The 18,449-nt window shown below is 46.7% G+C and overlaps 1 protein-coding gene and 2 long non-coding RNA genes across 3 annotated transcripts in view; 2 read left to right on the top strand and 1 right to left on the bottom strand.

Moving 5' to 3' along the window:
• The window catches only part of LOC309372832, a 485,159-nt gene that overhangs the window by 271,449 nt on the left and 195,261 nt on the right, over positions 1-18,449 (top strand). The gene's annotated exons all lie outside the window — the stretch shown is intronic.
• Positions 65-6,639, bottom strand: NKX2-8 (NK2 homeobox 8). The gene is made up of 2 exons (XM_081915605.1): positions 6,194-6,639; positions 65-1,494 (listed from the first exon to the last, which is right to left on the bottom strand). The coding sequence occupies exons 1-2, from the start codon at positions 6,345-6,347 to the stop codon at positions 959-961; spliced, it is 690 nt and encodes a 229-aa protein (XP_081771731.1). The 5' UTR covers positions 6,348-6,639; the 3' UTR covers positions 65-958.
• On the top strand, positions 3,355-5,657 carry LOC309373400. Its single transcript, XR_014170015.1, has 2 exons — positions 3,355-3,442; positions 3,595-5,657. It is a non-coding gene; the product is annotated as an uncharacterized lncRNA (long non-coding RNA).

Below are 18,449 nucleotides of genomic sequence, written 5' to 3'. Positions count from 1 at the left end.
CGCAAGCGCTCGCGTCTTGGGATGCCGGCCTCTTCTGCCAAAAAGACACGGATCCCGAGGGTGGTTTTTGTTTGCCAACAATCCGGTTTATTGATCAGGGTAAGAAAATTCTATTTGAAAATCAACTATGTCTGATACAAGTAACTCACTATTCGTTTTGTTTAGAATGAAACTCAACCACCTTCTTTTTTTTTAAAAAAGCAACTATGTTTTCGGCCAGCTTTCTAAAACAAAAGGCCAAAAACAGGGTTAGGGCGAGACGATCAAGGTTAGCTACGGCAGGCATTCCGATCCCCACAACATTGACAGGGAAGTCCCGTTGAATTCTGTTCTTTTCCAGGATCCGAAGCACCCCTCCAACACTTCCGTCTATTAATCCGGAAAAACTACCATTCGTGGCTTTGCTACTCACAATCGTTCATGAGGGCTGCCATCCCATTTCACCGATAACAATGGGTAGAAAATCCCCATATTTTCCCGACCCCTTACTGTGAACACTCTGTGTGTGTGTGTGTGTGTGTGTGTGTGTGTGTGTGTGTGTGTGTGTGTGTGTGTAAGGGAAATTAACCCGGGTTGGGCGATCTTAACTTTGCACCCTTCCTTCTATACGCGTTCCTATCTGCCAATCCTCTCTAACCCCCAGGAAGAGTGCGTAGGATTTGCAGCCTTCAAGATCCCACGGTTACTTCCGCGTAAAGATAATTTGGCGGGGGCGAGAGAAAGGATTGGGCCCACTTCCCTTGGTAGCAAGCTGCTGGGGATTTGAAGTCTGGGTTTTCCTTTCTTACTGGTTGGGATCCGCGGCTCATTTTACTCTAAAGTAGTACTATCCAAGCCAACGCCTCGCGAGATGAAGGCACCAGTCCAAGGCGTCGCCCCAGGGCAGGCGGGGTCCAGTGAGTGTGTGTCTCTTTCTCTCTCTCCTTCTGGCAACCTGTCCGCGTCCTCGGCGCCTTCCTCACCCCCAGTTCCAGGAGACAAGGGCCGGGGGCGCTAAGTGCTGGTAGGCGGGGAAGAGGCTTAGCGAGGCGGCCTGCGGGAAAGCCGGGTAGCCCTGGAGGCCGAGCGCGTTCTGGGCGCCGCCGTAGTCCTGCGCCGCGCCGCTGCAGCTCTGGCACGCCTTGCCTTCGCGCACCAGCACGGGCACCACCACCCTGCGCAGGAGAGGCGCCGCCGCCGCCGCTCCTCCGGCGCCGGCTCCTTCCCCGGCGCGCTCTCCTCCGGCGCCGCTGCCCTTTGCGCGCTTCATCTTGTAGCGGTGGTTCTGGAACCAGATCTTGACCTGGGTGGGCGTCAGGCGCAGCAAGTGCGCTAGCTGCTCCCGCTCGGGCGCAGACAGGTAGCGCTGCTGACGGAAGCGCCGCTCCAGCGCCAGAGTCTGCGCCTTGGAGAAGAGCACTCTGCGCTTCTTCTTCTTCTCGTCGTCGTCCTCGTCCGTTCGCGTCGAGGCGGCGGCCGGCCGCGATCTGCTCTCGGGGCCGCTCTCGTCCGAAGCTGCGGGGCAAGACAAGGGTTGGGGAGGGAAGGAGAGAAGGCAGGCGCGTTAGATCCCTTTTCGTGGTTATCATTTGTTTATTTACCGCTGCAAAGGGACGCATGTAAGCGAAGATTAGGAAATTCCGGAAGACTGAAAGCGCAGTCGAAACATCATCAACATCAACATCATCAATGAAATACAGTAGTACCTCGGGTTAAGAACTTAATTCGTTCCGGAGGTCCGTTCTTAACCTGAAACTGTTCTTAACCTGAAGCACCACTTTAGCTAATGGGGCCTCCCACTGCCGTTCTCATCCTGAAGCAAAGTTCTTAACCCGAGGTAATATTTCTGGGTTGGCGGAGTCTGTAACCTGAAGCGTATGTAACCTTAAGCTTCTGTAACCCGAGGTACCACTGTACAATGGATCCGGCATATAGGTTAGGTCTGAATGGTACATTATGCTGTGTTTGTGGAGAAAGAGGGCATGGGGAAGAGCCTGCTGGATCGGGCCCATGGCAGCATCCTGCTCTCACAGTGGGAAAGCAAATGCCTGTAGAAAACTCCTAAGCAGTTGTTCAGCCCAAGAGTGCTCTCACCTCCTGTGGTTTACAGCAACAGGCATTCAGAAACATAGTCATCATGGCTAGTAGCCCTTGATAGCCCTCTCCTCCATGAATCTGTCCAATCCTGTCTTAAAGCCATCCAAGTTGGAGGCTGTCACTGCCTCCTGTGGGGGTGAGTTCCATAGTTTAACTGTGCGCTGCGTGAAGAAGCACTTTCTTTTACCTGATATGTGTATTTCTAGAATATATAGCTATACCCACACACAAAATGCAGAAATAAATCTGCCCAGCCACCCGTAGATCCATTTTCTCTGGAGATCCGACAAAGCCGAAGCCGAAGAACCGAAACGGTAGCGCTTTTATTTGGGCGCACTGTGACCTTTTTATTTGGACAGGGCTTTGATGATGGTTCGGGTAGGACGCACGAAGTTGCTTTATACTAAATCAAACCATTGGTCCCATCCACGGGAGTAGCTCTCCAGGGTTTCCCAAGGGAGACATTCCCAACCTTGCCTAGAGATGACTCTGGGAATTCTCATCCGCCTCATCTTGATTTTTTAAATGTGGTTATTTTAGGCATAGTTTAATGTTTTGTTGCCAGCCAACAGCACTGGAGACTGACGTGAACTGGTCTCCTGGAGCACCAATCCGCTTCTGCAAGAACCTCCGACAGGAACAGGAGCAGCGCTAGGACGCGGGAGAAGTTGCGCAGCCGAAACCGCCTTCCTGTGGTTTGCGTTGAGAAGACAGCGATCCCGCTTCTGTGTCACGCGAGTCAAGCGCGAGACTGCGGGCAAGATTTCCTTTCAGCTATCATCTTGATGAAATATTGTTCTTATCTTACCCTATCTATTGGAAGAGTTTTAGAATAGCGAATATCTCCCCTTGATTTCAATGAGCTCCAGCCAGTCCTTTTAGGAAATATTAATTGTACAATTGTAGAAATGGGTTTGTGGCTTTTAGCTCGCTGAGTTCCTAATCTTTTGCGTTTTATCTTATTTTTTAAAAATCATACTTGGGCAGCTGGAGCGCTTGATAAAGCTGCAAAACAGTAAATAACAATGATTGGTGCATTTGGTGGTTTGTAGGGTGCGTATATATGTATGTGAGTGAGTGAGTGTGAGAAAAGAACAAAAAAAGTGAGAGGGAGACATTTATCGGATGCCCAAAAATCTATTAAACTTTCTCATCCTTCTTATTGCCTCTCCCACACACACACACGCCTAACTGCAAGGGCTCAACATCTATTTTAAAGTACCCTTTTGTATGCGCCGTCTCCAAGCGTAAGGTTAGATCAAGAGATCTCCCGGAAGCCCCCCAAGCAGCCGCTCGCCTTAATAAGCTAAAAGAAGAGAAGATGCGGCTGAGCGCATTTGTTATCCTAAGCATGGATGGTGGGTGGGTATGTGGAAGTGATATTCCTGGTGGATTTACGAATGGCAAAAGGGTGTGCTTTGGTTATATGGTGCGTGAGAAATGCTTCTAGAACCCAATGGGTCTGTCTTCCTTCTGTCTTTCTGTGACAAGAATCTCTCCCCACCTCCTCTCATTCAGGAGCCGCTTAGCTGCGAAGAGACCAGCTCTCATCGAAGTGGTGGATGGAAAAAATCGGAATGGAGGCGCATCAGCAAGAATACCTGCCAGGGTTTTTATGGCCAAGGGCAATTGCCTCCGGAAGACCCCACTAGGAAGCCATGGGGCGCACCATTTTCCTAAGAAGCGTTTTGGAAGACTGAGCTGGGTTATTAGGATTTTAAATAAGCTAGTACACGTTGTGAATTACCGTACTCTGTCTGTAAATGGACTCGTACTCGTTTGTGTATTTCCTTAATTCAGTGCCGGAGATTTAAGATGCAAGACGTTCCTGTTCCACAATAGGAAGGGTCCTTAGATCTCCAAGAACTGCTACTCCGCTTCTGGAAACACTGGGCCAAACGAGGAGCATCTTCTGGAGCGACAGACTGTTGTATTTAACCAGGGGGTCTGCTTTTGGTGAAAGCAGAGCCGAAGCCTGGAAAACGACCCACTACTCTCCTCATCTTGAATACAAGGGAGCTTGAACTATTGGCAAGACGACCGGAAACAAGTTGACTTGGACTTAAGCTGCGTACACAACATCCATTTCTAGCACACCCACCCACCCACCCAAATAATTCCGGCAACTATACTTTACTCCTCACAGAGCTGCAATTCTCGGCACCCTTAGCAAGCTACAGTTCCCAGGATTAATGGGGTATGTGTGCTTTAAAGGTTTAGCGGGCACACAGCCTGTAAACCCATCTGCTCTCGGTGGGACCAAAGCTACTTCCATCGAAGGTCGCAATCTTGGGCGCGTTTACTTGGGAGTCTCTTCGCATCCAGGGGAACTTAATTCTGAGCAAATATGCACAGGATCGGACTGAAGGGCAGCCTGAAAAGGCTATTGGGGGATCTAGGGAGGGGGAGCTTATATTTTACAAGGCTGCAGGCAGCACGATTCGGCAGGAGTGAGGCTTGTAGGTGTGGATTTCATTAAGTCCGCCCTCCTAAATTTCCTTGATCGAACATTTCTCCAAACCTCATTGGGGTGGAAGCAAAAATCACTGCCTAAAATCACTGCCCAAATTAAGCTCTGCCCCATTGATTTCAAAGGGAAATCAAAACACGTGGCGACATCTCCCACGGAAATCAATTGGACTTAAAAAAAACAACAAAACCTTAAGTGGGGCTGGATTTTACCCATAACTTGGTTAGCATTCAGCTGGAGTTCAGACCAATGGGACCTGAATCCAAGCGCTGGAATTTATTGAGCTTCGAACAAATATGCATCGATGGATGGATGAGTCAGATCATCTTTCACTATTATATTACCATCATGATCTAAGCCATGGATTCTGTAGAAAGGCTGGAATTTGGTACATGCGTACATACTAACTGCCACAGAAATAGACTACAGTGCTTTAAGAGCCATTACTTGGAAACAGAAATCGGTGTTGAGGGAAGGGAGTGAAAGACAGACCGTAGAGATCAGCTATGATGAGGAAATTGCCCAGGGATACACTGAAGCGTGTTTTGTAATTAAACAAACTGAGCTCCTGGGGGAAAAACTACAAAAGACAGCCACGGATCTAATCTTGTTGTCCAGCAATACAAGCATATTCTACATTATAATTACTTCAGTAATATTAACTAATTACAGCAACTGTGATATAGATTGTATACTGGGCTGAGTTTGGAGTCTTATTTTTATCTACAGAAAATGTTTTGATTTTCCATAAGGTGGGAAATATCTCTATGAAGTCTGTTTCCCTGCCTCTAAACAATTATAAAAAACTATGAATAGAGATCTATTTTTTTTTTAAAAAAAGACTATAGAATCATATATTATATATTTGCCAACATCTTCATCTAGGCACACGTTCATTCAATGGAATTTTCTGGCTGAGGAAGTGTCCTTAAATTCGTATGGTACATTTTCTGTAGAAAACGGTAGATATATAAATGGCAAAGCATTAATAGTCGAGGTAAAAGGCGCCGTCAAGAAACAAAAAAATAGCCCTACATGTGAAGTCGTAATAGTTTTAGTATATAATATGTGACCAATTAGTAAATACATATTATATTAATATATGAACAGACGCATATGTGTCCATCTTGAAGATGTCAGCGCGGAGGAGACAATACCTAAGCTGGACCATTCCTAAACACAAAGGCTACTACAGGGATCTCACGGTTTTGCCTGGAGTAAGCTTTATGATAGGAAGAAATGTATTTCTGCCTTGCTTTGAGTAACGAGTGTGTGGGCGTCCCTGGGTCCGTGTACACACACCTGTGTACACGAGGGATATGTATGAAAGTCAAATATGACACCTCTCGCTCAATATCTCCTCAATTCCCAGCGTTATCGATTTCCCTTCGGTGGGGTGAGTGGGTTCTCCGTTCTCCCCTCTCTGCCGCACGTACACACCTTTCCATCATCTCTGCCCAGCAATATTGTTGGGGTTCAATATTCCTCCGCCCATTATCTCTGGGTGACCACCACGTCCCCGTTATCTCCCCGCCTGTTCCATCTCCCTCTAAGATGGTGGTCGCCTTTATTTTCTCCCTCCCTCTTCCCCGGATCTCCCCCAAGCCCTTCATCCCTGTGCGATCTCCGCCGCCGCCCCCCACTCACACAGATACTGGCTCCTGTCCGTTTCCATCCATTCCCGGTACAGGGAGCGGCCGTATCCCTCGCTGGGCTCCTGCTCCTTGCCTCCGCCGCCTTCCGGCTCGGGTAAATCCAAAAGGCTCCGCACGGTGAAGCTGATCCTGCCCACGGTAGTCATGGCAGAGATGCCCGCCGCCGCCGCCTCTGCAGGGGCGGTGATGGGCAGGCTAAGGCGAGGAGAGCGCAGCTACTGGGTGCCGGGAAGGCTCGGCCGGAGGCTCATCCCTGCTTCCCCTCCGGCGAGAGATTAGTGTCGCTTACCGAGGGGGCTCCTGTTTATATCAACAGTCCTCCTCCCCAACGTCAACACGGGCTGCTTTCAAACCGTCCCTGTCTATGGGATGCTAAGTACCTGAATTAGTCAAGTGCTCAAGCTCTAATGGGGAGTAAGGGCAACCTCACCCCCCCGCACGCACACACACACACACACGCAGCCCCCTACCCATCCCCCTCCTCTCCCCACCCCCCACAGAATCACCCCTCCCCAAAGCCAGCAGGAAGCAGCTTTCAGTGTTACAGATTCTGTCTGATTAGGCCAAAGTGGGGACAGATAATGGTAATTGTTCGCCGTGAATAACATCTTGGGTGGTATGCGGGGACCAGCAGCCGCCCTCGCCAGCCCCTCCGCCCTTCTGTGAGCACACAAAGTGAATCCTCGCAGGGACATCCGCAGCGCTTGTCCGGGGCTCGCTTGCTTTTCGCCTCGAGCCCTCCCTCGCTCCTCAGCCTTTTCACGAGAATGCAGGAATTTATTCATTGTTTGTTTTCTTCTCCCGGTTTGGGAACCACTTCGGGGGCACAGCTACCCAGGATTCAGTCTCAATGGGTCCCCTTCTCTTCTTTTGCAGAGGGTGCGTAGGGCTTTCCTTCGCGCCTCAAACATCCAGGGGCGTACCCCGCGGGAACAGCCTCTTGAGTCCCTCTCCGCCCAACGCCAGCGAGGCACCAGCGTGGCTGAGCTTCCCAGGTCGTGAAAACGCTTTCCCAGGAAGCCCGTTCCGTCAGTGGGACCGGGGTCCTATTTCCAAAGAGTATGGCAGACTCCTAGCTCGACCCATCATCTTGTGGAGGCCAAACCATAGAATCATAGAATTGTAGAGTTGGGAAGGACCATGAGGGTCATCTGCGCCAAACCATTGATTTCTGCCTTCCAAAGATGTGAGCCTTCCTTGCAGCCAAGTTAGCGAAGGGCCACAGTTCAGTGGAAAAGAAAAGGCTCTGCATGCTGTCATTCTGGACTCTAGGTAGGGGTGGAATGACTTCTGCTCCTAACCATGAAGAGTCACTTCCTACCAGTGCAGGAGGTGGACCACAAAGCAACTTCCTGCAAACCTGCAAATGGAAAAGAAAGAAAGGATCGTTTCGCCATGTTGTTGTTATTTCACAACTCAAAGACAGCATTCCTAAGCACACTTACTTGAAACTAACTTATACTGAAAGCTGTAGGGATAGGTGTTAATCACGGAGGGCTTCAGAAGTTCTTGTGCACAACAGATCATACACATTCCATGGTGTTAAACTGGAGTAAGCAGGGGTGGGGAACACCTTGACCTCCAGCTGTTGTGTGACCACAGCCACCATCATCCCTAGTCATTGGTAGTGATGGTTGGGGCTGATGGGAGCTGGACTCCAACAACATATGGTGGGGCCCTGGACTCTCCACATCTGCATTAGAGTGGTTGGTATTGGAACCAGTGAGACTCATTTTGGGCTGGGTTGACAGCAGTGTTCCCAGAAGGTGGAGTTATTCCACTCCTGGGTGGGTGGTGGGAATAGTGTAGAAGGGATATTTGGATCTGTTTGCAAGTTATTTCAATCCAGTGACATAAGATCATGTCACCCCCTCATCCTCGCATAACACAACTGAAGTGAAAACTGTGGGAGTGTTGTGGGTAGCAGGAGAGGATATATTGATTAATATTATCCTTCCTAACTCACGCTAGTAAGTTTCTTTATGCAGTAGAGTGCATTCCCCCTTTTACCCAGCAAGAAGGCTGGTTGCAGACTCGTGTGAGTCTCTTAAAATAATAAGCAATTCAATCTGGCTTTCCCAGATTGAGATCTGTTCTATTATTCCTGGTAAGACCCCTTTTATCCCTCCTAAAAGAATAAAGACACAACAGTCTTATTCGTAAGGAACAAAAAGTAGTTCTACTCACGATCAGGCAGAGCACAGTGTGATCCCTGAAGGCAGGCTTTAGGCTTAAAGTTACAAATATGTACAAAGAGGCTTACCCCATATGGGACATAACCTAGGGACTGCCGGCTAACAGCCAGCAGTGCAGTCCAGGTGAATCAGGAAGCAGACAAGACGAAAAAGAAGAAAGGAGGTGGCTACGTGACTTGGCCTTTTACCAGGTCTGGAAAGGTCATACCCACCTACTAGTTGTGGGAATGTTCAGGGTGGCAGGAGAGGATATTTTGTTTATTAATATCCTTCCTAACTTGCGCCAGCAAGTTCCTTTACTTAGCAGAGTTTACATTCCCTTTTTACATGCATAGCAGATTTCTGGTTGCAGGCTTGTGTAAGCCTCTCACTATTATACAATTCAGTCTGTCTTCAGATTGAATTGTACATTCCTGGTAAATTCCCTTTAATCCCCTTAAAAGAATAAAGACGCAACAAACTTATGCAAACTCAATAAAAGAAGTTTACTTACATCAGTTCACAGTTGAATCCCTGCAGGCAGACAGTTACAAATATGTACATGTGGATCTACCCCGTATGGGGGAATAACCCCACTGTTCTGCTAGCTGAGAGCTAGCAAAGCAGTCGTAGCTAAAAGTTGGTCAAACGAAGGAGTCCAAAAAAAGAGGTGTGCTGAGTGACTCTTCCTTTTGTTACCTGGACAGGTTAGGTCACACCCACCTTCTATCACATGCAAAAGAAAGGATACTCCAGTTAGGAGGAACAGGAAGTTTCGACTGGCTGGACCAAACATTCCCTTGCATGTCTTCTCTAGCATTACAAGGAATGTTGTACTTGACTGCTCTCAGTGGATTACATCCCACACTAGTCACATGCAAAGGAAAGCATGCTCCAGACCAGGTGTAACAGGAGGTTCAACTGGCTGAACCAACATTCCCCTGCATATCCTCTCTAGGCAAACAGTCAGTGTTGTACTTGACTGCTCCAGGGAATTACATCCCACAAAAACAGCAAACCAACTTTAGATAAACCAATAGTGGGAATTCAGTGGGAAATGTCATGTCAAAACAAAATGTTAAGAGTTACAATCATTCTGTAGAAAGTTACCACAAAAGAAGGTTGTTTCTGAAGCAGCAGCTGACAGCTGGATCCCAAGAACGCAAGACAGCCACCTGTGAGATGGATGCTCAGGGGGGAAATGGCACTCTCCTTTAAAGGAAGAAGGAAAATGTACATAGTTATAGGTATAGGCATTGTTTTCCAGAGTCAGATGGGTTTGGGACTCAAAAGTAAGCGGATTGGTTACTCTTAAGCTTAGAAAAAGGTCCAGAATGGGGAGTGAGGCAATGAGGGCATTGCAGGGGGTTGGACTAGATGACCCCACATTCCCTTTCAGCTCCACAATTCTATGATTCTCAGATGGTACTAGCTAGTTAAACAGGGGAAATGCAGAAGGTCCATTCCTCTTCAACAAGGCATTTGGCTAATTATAAAATCCATGACCTTTTTGTGGAAATGTTAAGGAAGGTAGGAGAGGATATATCATTTTGACATTATCCCTCCTCACTCACGCTAGTGAGTAAACAGCAGAGCAAATTCCATTTGCAACTTATTGGAAGCAAGTTGTTAATTCGTTAGAATCCTTTAATTAAGAAATCCAGTCTGGCTTGTCCAGTCTGGATTGTTCCTGGTAAGTTTCCCCTTTATTTCCCTCTTTAAATAATAATAAAACAACGCAGTCTTCTTTAAAAGTAAGAACAAAGTTTTACTCATATTCTGTTCACACCAATAATCTGAAGGCAGGCTTTATCTTGTGGTTACAGTGAAAAGAAGTCTGAGCTACATCTCAGACTTTCTGCTTGAGGGCTCCAGCCTATGTGAAGGTTAAGCCATGCGCTGGCTAAGAGCCAGGAGAGCAAGAGTAAGAGAGTAAGAGTCAAAATGGTAAGAGAGAGATGGTTGCATGGCCATCCCTTTTATCTGGTAAGCTAGGGTCATGCCCATCTTCCTGGTCACACACAGAGAGAGGAAGCTCCAGAGCAGGTATGACAGGAAGTCCTCCCTGTCTGGAGCAACATTCCCCTGTGTGTCCATTCTAGGCAACAGGAAATTGTTGTACTCGACTGCTCTAATAATAATACATCCCACACTTTTAACCTGGGGGGTGGGTGGGTATAGTTTTGTGTGTTATTATGCATTTTTGTGTTTATACGGTAAACCACCCTGTGGTCCTTCAATGAAGGCAGTATATAAGTTTTAATAATGATGATAATACCGGAACAAAATTGGTGCCAGGCAAGTTATGGAATCACCATGGACAGCATTGCATCTGCTTTAGGGCAAGGATACCACCAGGTGGGGCCCACATCCAATTGGATCTATGCCTTTCAATCTGGATTGCATTGCAAACTTGGGTTTTCCGAAGAATGCATCAAGGGGAGCAGATATGCATTAACATCAGCAGTAGGGAATATTTCTTGTCCATAGGGTCATGGCAATTACTGGATTCAATAGATATCTGAAGAAGTGTGCATGCACACAAAAGCTCATACCAAGAACTAACTTAGTTGGTCTTTAAGGTGCTACTGGAAGGAATTTTTTTTGTTTTGACTATGGCAGACCAACACGGCTACCTATCTGTAACTGGATTCAATAGCTATACCCAGATTGTCAGCAATAATAACCGTCTGTCAGAATGACAATGACAATCTATTAGAAATATGATTTGAAGTCAACAATTCAGTTAGTAATTAAGGAATGATTAAAAACAAACTTAGTTGGTCTCTAAGATGCTACTGGACAATTTTTTAATTTTTTTGTTTATAAGGAACAAGTGGTCACTGATGTTTTCTTACCTAGTTCTGAAGCAATTGACTCTACACATATCTCCCATCTCAATCCTATTAGATACTGATTTCAACATAATTGATTTCCACCTAATCTGTTTGGCTGGGTGACCTTAAGATGAAATCCTAGGAACAATTCAACAAAAGTCTGCTCACTGTCTTGTGGCATATTAGCTGATCATGATAAAGAGAGGTTGGAATTATTCAAAATACTGTAGAAGTGGTAACTTAATCTTTAGCTATGCACCCCCTGCTTAACTTATATGAGAAAAGGGTATACTGCATATTTGACATGCAGGGGACTAACCAAATTTATTTCAAACACTGAGAACTGGCATCAATTCACAGGCATACAAAACCTACCTGCATACTGAATTCCATTAGACACAACACTTATTTCAGTGTTCATGTGCTAAAGGTTTGCATGATGGTTTAGGGTAAAATGAAAAATATCATGTCATTTATTTCATTGGGGGTAAATGTAAAGGTAAAGGGACCCCTGACCATTAGGTCCAGTCGTGGCCGACTCTGGGGTTGCGGCTCTCATCTTGCTTTACTGGCCGAGGGAGCCGGCGTACAGCTTCTGGGTCACGTGGCCAGCATGACTAAGCGGCTTCTGGCAAACCAGAGCAGCGCACTGAAACACCGTTTACCTCCCTGCCCGAGCGGTACCTATTTATCTACTTGCACTTTGACATGCTTTTGAACTGCTAGGTTGGCAGGAGCAGGGACCGAGGAATGGGAGCTCACCCTGTCACGGGGATTCGAACCGCCCACCTTCTGATTGGAAAGTCCTAGGTTCTGTGGTTTAATCCACAGTGCCACCTGCGTACCTTCAATGGGGTTAACCAGATTTAATTGCAACTCAAACAAACTGCTACTTAAATGCATTGGATTCACTTCAGTCCAATAAATGTGGGCTTCCAGCTCAGGAAGGCAGGACCCACCCAGTCATGAGGCAGAAAGAGGGAACTCAGTCAGATAACAGGGTGCACCCCTTTACCCACTTATCTCATTATTAGCTACCTCACTTTCCTGCCTGCCAGCCTTCCTGCTGTTGTTGGTAGCACTGCTTACCACCACCACCCTGGTGAAACTAAAGAAGGTGAGGCTAAACTCTCTGTCATCCTCTCCACGGCCTCCCTACATGTTCTGAGAAAGGGCCATGGGGATCCTTTCTCAGAGCCAGACATTCTGGGCAAGGACACCTGTGATGGCACTGTGGTTTACACAGCAGCTAGAAATTGCAGGATTTACAGTCAAAATCACAAATGCATGATTGCCAGAAAGGTACAAGAGGGGCTGACACTTAAAAGATTTCCTGAATCAATATAGAATGGACTGTTTGAGATCATTTTCTTAATGCTTTGGTGGGAATTTCAAACAAAGAATATAATTTTATGTGCTTCCTGTCTGAGCTCTCCTTCTCTTTCTTTCAAGCCAGCAATGTGAACAGTTGTACATGCCTTGCTCTGCCCAGAACCCAGACTCCACTTTGGAAACTAATTTTATATTTTGTAACTAAGAAGTCACAGCAGTCACGAAATTAAAAGACGCCTGCTCCTTGGGAGAAAGGTGATGGCAAACCTAGACAGCATCTTAAAAAGCAGAGACATCACCTTGCCAAGAAAGGTCCGTATAGTTAAAGCTATGGTTTCCCCAGTAGTGATGTATGGAAGTGAGAGCTGGACCATGAAGAAGGCTGATCGCCGAAGAATTGATGCTTTTGAAGTATGGTGCTGGAGGAGACTCTTGAGAGTCCTATGGACTGCAAGACGATCAAACGCATCCATTCTTAAGGAAATTAGCCCTGAGTGCTCACTGGAAGGACAGATCATGAAGCTGAGGCTCCAATACTTTGGCCACCTCATGAGAAGAGAAGACTCCCTGGAAAAGACCCTGATGCTGGGAAAGATGGAGGGCACTAGGAGAAGGGGACGACAGAGGACGAGATGGTTGGACAGTGTTCTCGAAGCTACAAACATGAGTTTGATCAAACTGCGGGAGGCAGTGGAAGACAGGAGTGCCTGGCGTGCTCTGGTCCATGGGGTCACGAAGAGTCGGACACGACTAAATGACTAAACAACAACAACTAAGAAGCATTTTTACCTGCATACCAGTTTGATATATTTGCTGCTTGCATTGAAATGTAAGTAAACGGTTTTGTTTTTGAGTTGCTGCCCTCCAGACCTCTCATGGAGGAGGCACACAAAGAAGGGCCTCAGATATTGATCACAGGGTCTGGGATAATTCAGATGGGAAGAGGTGGTCCTTGACATATTGCAGTCCTGACTTGTTTAAGGCTTTGTAGGTAAAAACCAGCACTTGGAAGTGGGCCTGGAAACTAACTGGTAGCCAGTGCAGTTAGGCCAGGATCTTTATAATATGCTCAAACTGCCTTGCCTTCAGTGAGCAGCTTGACCACCAAATTCTGCACCAGCTGAAGTTTATGAACCCCCTTCAGAGGCAGTCCTACATATTAACGTGATGCAGTCATCTAACCTAGAGGTTACCAGAGCATAGACAACAGAAGCTAGGCTATCCCTGTCCAGATAGGGCCTCCAGCTGAAAGGAATGGAAGGTACTCAGCCCATTGAGGCCACCTGAGCCTCAAGGATCCAGGTATACCCCCAAACTATGAACCTTCTCCCTCAAAGGGAGTGTAACCCCATCAAGAGCATGTCATCTCCCATACATCCAGTCTAGGGAGCCACCCATTAACAGTGCCTCTGTCTGGATTGTGCCTCAGTACCTTGACTCTCATCCAGTCCATTACCTAGGTAAGACAACGTTGACTGAAAATATTTCTGGTTTGCCAAGCATTTCTTAGAGAATGAATTTGATTCAGTGCTTGGTCATTAGTTCTGCATTTTATGCTTTTGTGATCTTTTAATGCTTATGCCATACATCACAATGACTTGTTTTTAGTCCAGAGGTCTCAAAAGTCCGGGAAGGTATGATGCGGATACTTTGATAGTCTTATCACTTAGTCAACATCCTTAGACTGACTTCTTCAGGAGGCTTCCCCTGAGCAATTAATTAATTAATCCGTCAATTAATCCATGCAATTGTGGCTTGTGGTTCCTTTCGCGCTATGATTCCAGATGGGCCTGTATCTCCGCGGGAGAGGAGGGGGGGGGATTATTCTTTTAATCTCCTGCGGTTATTGATTCGCAGCTCCCTGTGCAAACAGAGCCCCAACACAAACGCCTCTCGGCGCGCCTATTCGGAGCGGAGCCTGAGTCCCGCCCCTGGCCCTCTTTCCCCGCTGGCCGGCTGAAAATGTAAATAGAGCAATAATGCGCCCGGCGGGGAGGCTCAAAGAGCTCTGTCTCTGGGGCTGATTTGTGGCCTGGGATGAGCAGGGGACGGGGCTCCAGTTGGCCGACTTCCTGCATATTTCTTAGGGACTGGACAGGCTCTCTAGAAAAGATTCCCAGGCCGTGATGATTGGAGCCACCTATCAAGCGTGCCCGGTGACAGTCGCTTTCCTGCCTCTCTCTCTCTCTCTCTCTCTCTCTCCCCCCCCGCCCTCCCCTTCCCAGCCCTCTCCCCCGTCCCTCCCCTGGTTCCTCCTAGATCAGCCTCCCCAACGTCCTGGGTGGTCGGCCCGAGGGGAACACAAATACATGCCAACTGCTAGCCTGTGAACAAAGGGGAAATGTAGCCCTATGTCCTGGACCTGTTGGAAGCATTTGTTCCAGTCAAGATTTTGCATTTGTTCAGACGGGGAATAATAGGTGATTGACGCCTCCTGACAATGTGCTTTAGCTCTCCGGGATAAATCGGAGCTTGTTCCTTGTTGTCATGGTTTTCAATTGGGTTCAATGGGATTTGAACCACGATCGACTCTGCTTTGCGTCTACTGCAGCCTACTCCATACAAATTTATTAGTTATGTCTTTTTAAATGAGATTAAATGGAAACGACTTCAGGGAAACAACTCATTCATAGCCAGGGGCTCCGGGTGCCCACCAGCATTTGAATGCCAGCTTAGGGGTGTGTGTGTGTAATGAATATCAATTCATAACTTCAATCTAGAAGCAGGGTCGCCAAACATGGTACGCCGAAACCCTGGGAGATAAATGCTTCCTTTTTTTACACTTAAGGAAGGGGATGGGGCTGAACTGGTCTGGGTCCAGATGCCCTGGCTTTCATCTGGGTTGTGGACCAGGCTGCGTGTGGACCTCGGTTTCAATACAAACTCTTCGGCTCCGCTGGGCTGAGGATGGGAGCCAAAGGCAGCCATCACAACTGCTTGCAAAGGCAAAGTCCGCCTGGAATATAATAGGGCTGTTTAGAAGAAATGGGTCGGAGCCAGCGTGGCTGCAAAGAGCTTAGAGAGGTGCCGGCTCCTCTCCGCAAACAACAGTAGCCAAAAAGGAGGGGGGTGTCCCATAAAGGGAGATGGTTCTCCTTTGTATGTATCCTCAAGGACAGGCCAATATTTCCGAGGCCATCAGCGATGGCAACGAATTAGGGGGGGACACCCCTCACCCACTATCCCCACCTCCTAACTCCTCGACCCCTCTAAGAAAGAAAGGTACTTATATTAAAATCTTGACCCTGAAAGCAAACAGTTCCTGGCTTCTGGGGAGGTTGTGTGTGTGTGTGTGTGTGTGTGTGTGTGGAGTTTGAAGGCCGGAGGGACGAAGTATTCAAGGTGCCTCTTAGGATACTTGCCAAGGACTCTCTAAGGAAAGTTGGTTTGGGTTGTTGTTTTTCAAACTTCGCGAGTCAGGAGAGAAAGTCTCTACTCCAGTGACCTCTCTTAGCCTTTTAAGCTATTGAATATCCTAAGCCCACACTGCTGTGTAGAAATAAGTAAATGGTACTCGTCAGCCCTTAAGAGCCCTTCAGCACCAAATATTTGCTCTTTCTCTTATGGATTCTCTCCAGTGGCACCAAAAACGCTCCTCTTCCAGCCTCCGAGCGAGCTGAGTACACCAACCCCTTAATAGCTCTTCGGAGAATCTCCTTGTGCTGGGCGGGCGGGAAGGTAATTCCCTCGGGCGAAGTGGGGAAGAAGCTGCTCTCAGCTACCAAAATATCTTGATATAAACCGGTGTGTTTATATCCAGCTGTTCCTATCTCCAAAGCTTCCTAGTGGGACTTATGATGCTTTGGGAACCTGTTTTAAAACTTATTACAATTAGCCGATCAAGGGGCAGGTTGTCGTGTCGCATAATGGAATTATTTCCCGTACAATCAATCCATCTCTGCGCATAGAAACCTAGCTGTCAGGTAGACTAGTATCCTTTCCCCCTGACCTCTAGCTTTCTATGTGCTGGGATTTTAAAAAAAGTTTTTTGCTTGGATTCAACCATGTGAGCCTCCAAGATGGAGGACAATGGAACAAGAAGTAAGCCACGGGAAGGCAGGATGGGATGATCTAGCCTCCTCCATGTTTCAGACGATATGTGATTATTCCTTAGGTGGGACACTTACATTTGACCCACTCGCCAGTTCTGCTCTCTGAGTCTGACAATTGTTATAAGCAATTAAATGGACCCTTATTTAGATGTGCATGCCAAAGGTGCAAAAGTCCATGTGTGGGCAACATCTTCGTTAAGCAAAGGAAGACATGCCATTATTATTATTATTATTATTATTATTATTATTATTATTATTATTATTTATTTATTTATTATTTATTATTATTATTATTATTGAATTAAATACGATATATATCCAACTGCTGACCTTACTGAGTATAGTGCACTTACCCTTACCCAAAACTCTGGCTCCCACCCTTCTGAAATACGAAGCTCAGCTGTTCCTTTGCGACCTTCCAAAGTAAACCTGAGCAAGCAAACAGAGTGTAAAGCAGTTCCCATAAGAACTAAGCAAAGCCCCCAACGCGTTTCGAACGGATTGACTTTGTATCTCCAACAACGAAAAGAACACAGTGAAAGAATCAGCAGCTGAGATCAGCTAGGTCTTGATGTCATGTTCTCTGAGTCATTTGTCCGTAAAATGGGACCACTACCTCACAGGGCTATTGGCAGTGTGGAAGACGTAAGAATATGAATTTCAGATGCGATGGGAGCCAACTGTAAGCTTATCTGCAGCTACAGCTCTTGCCATCAGCTGAAACAGTTGTGTATCGATTGACTGTTTTAACTAAATCATAGGAGTCCAATGTGATTTTTAACCAAATCATAGAAGGTACCTTGGAAGCCACAGCGCTTTACAAAGTATAACGCTACCCGTTTTCCAGGGAAGATGGAATTCGTAGAATGAAGCCGATAACCATTGCGATTGATATTATTCTCAGTAAATAAACACGGAAGTGGATAGCTATGTGCAACAAAAGCAGTTTCTGCACCAAAACCAGGCTTAAACTCTGACTGAAATGGATCTAGAAAATCAGATTTCTCCAAAAGTACCTGAATCTGGTCCTTGTAGGAAGCTGTCTTATGCAGAAGAATCTGCAGCCAAACTACAAGTGCATGATTGCTAAAGAGTCACAAACAGGGGACTGTATGATTTCATATCCTCTAAACTTTTGTGGTGGGAGGGGGTACAATAAAAAACATAAACGTATTCTTCCTGGTGTTCATCACTGTCCCTGTTGAATCCTTGCAAGCCTTTTGCTGTGAGTAAACATTATATCGTTCTTGTTTACTTGAACAGTCTAAGCATGATTTATTTGGTAAGAGGAAACATAGAAGGAAGATGATCCAAATCTGCCTAAGCACCCTTGGATATCATAATTTGTTCTAGAAGGTTATACAACCTTGTCTCTAAAAGCTTCTAGAGATAAGGTGTACACAAATGCTGATCTTTAACTCTGCTGAAATAGGTATTTGCATTCTTACACAAGTAAGAAGAGGAAGGGTGTTTAATTTATTACTCATCAAAATCCATCTAACACCGGTAAATTCCAGGTTAGAGTACTGCATCGCCTTATATGTAGGGCTGCCAAACCATCAGCACAGCTAAGCTGCATCCCTTTGCCACTTTTTGGCAGAAGGAAGAGTCTCTATGCTGTTGGGGAGGAAAGTAACTTTAGAAAGATAGAAATGGAAAGTTTTGCAGCTGGTCGGTCTCTTTCTAAGCGGGTGACCTGATCTGGCAGATCTCCAGATTAGACCCGAGCAGGCGGCCTAGGTAGTGAAGAGAAGGCACAGCTGGTGTGAGGAGCAGGAGCAGGGAGGAAAATCCATGTGTTGAAGGAGGAACACACAAAGCTACTTTGTGGCACACACACACATACACTGGAG

This window comes from Podarcis melisellensis, assembly GCF_964234715.1.
Source record: "Podarcis melisellensis genome assembly, chromosome: 1".
Lineage (NCBI taxonomy): Eukaryota > Metazoa > Chordata > Lepidosauria > Squamata > Lacertidae > Podarcis > Podarcis melisellensis.
The sequence above is the reverse complement of the archived record's forward strand: the minus strand, read 5'-3'. Positions and strand labels throughout refer to the sequence as shown.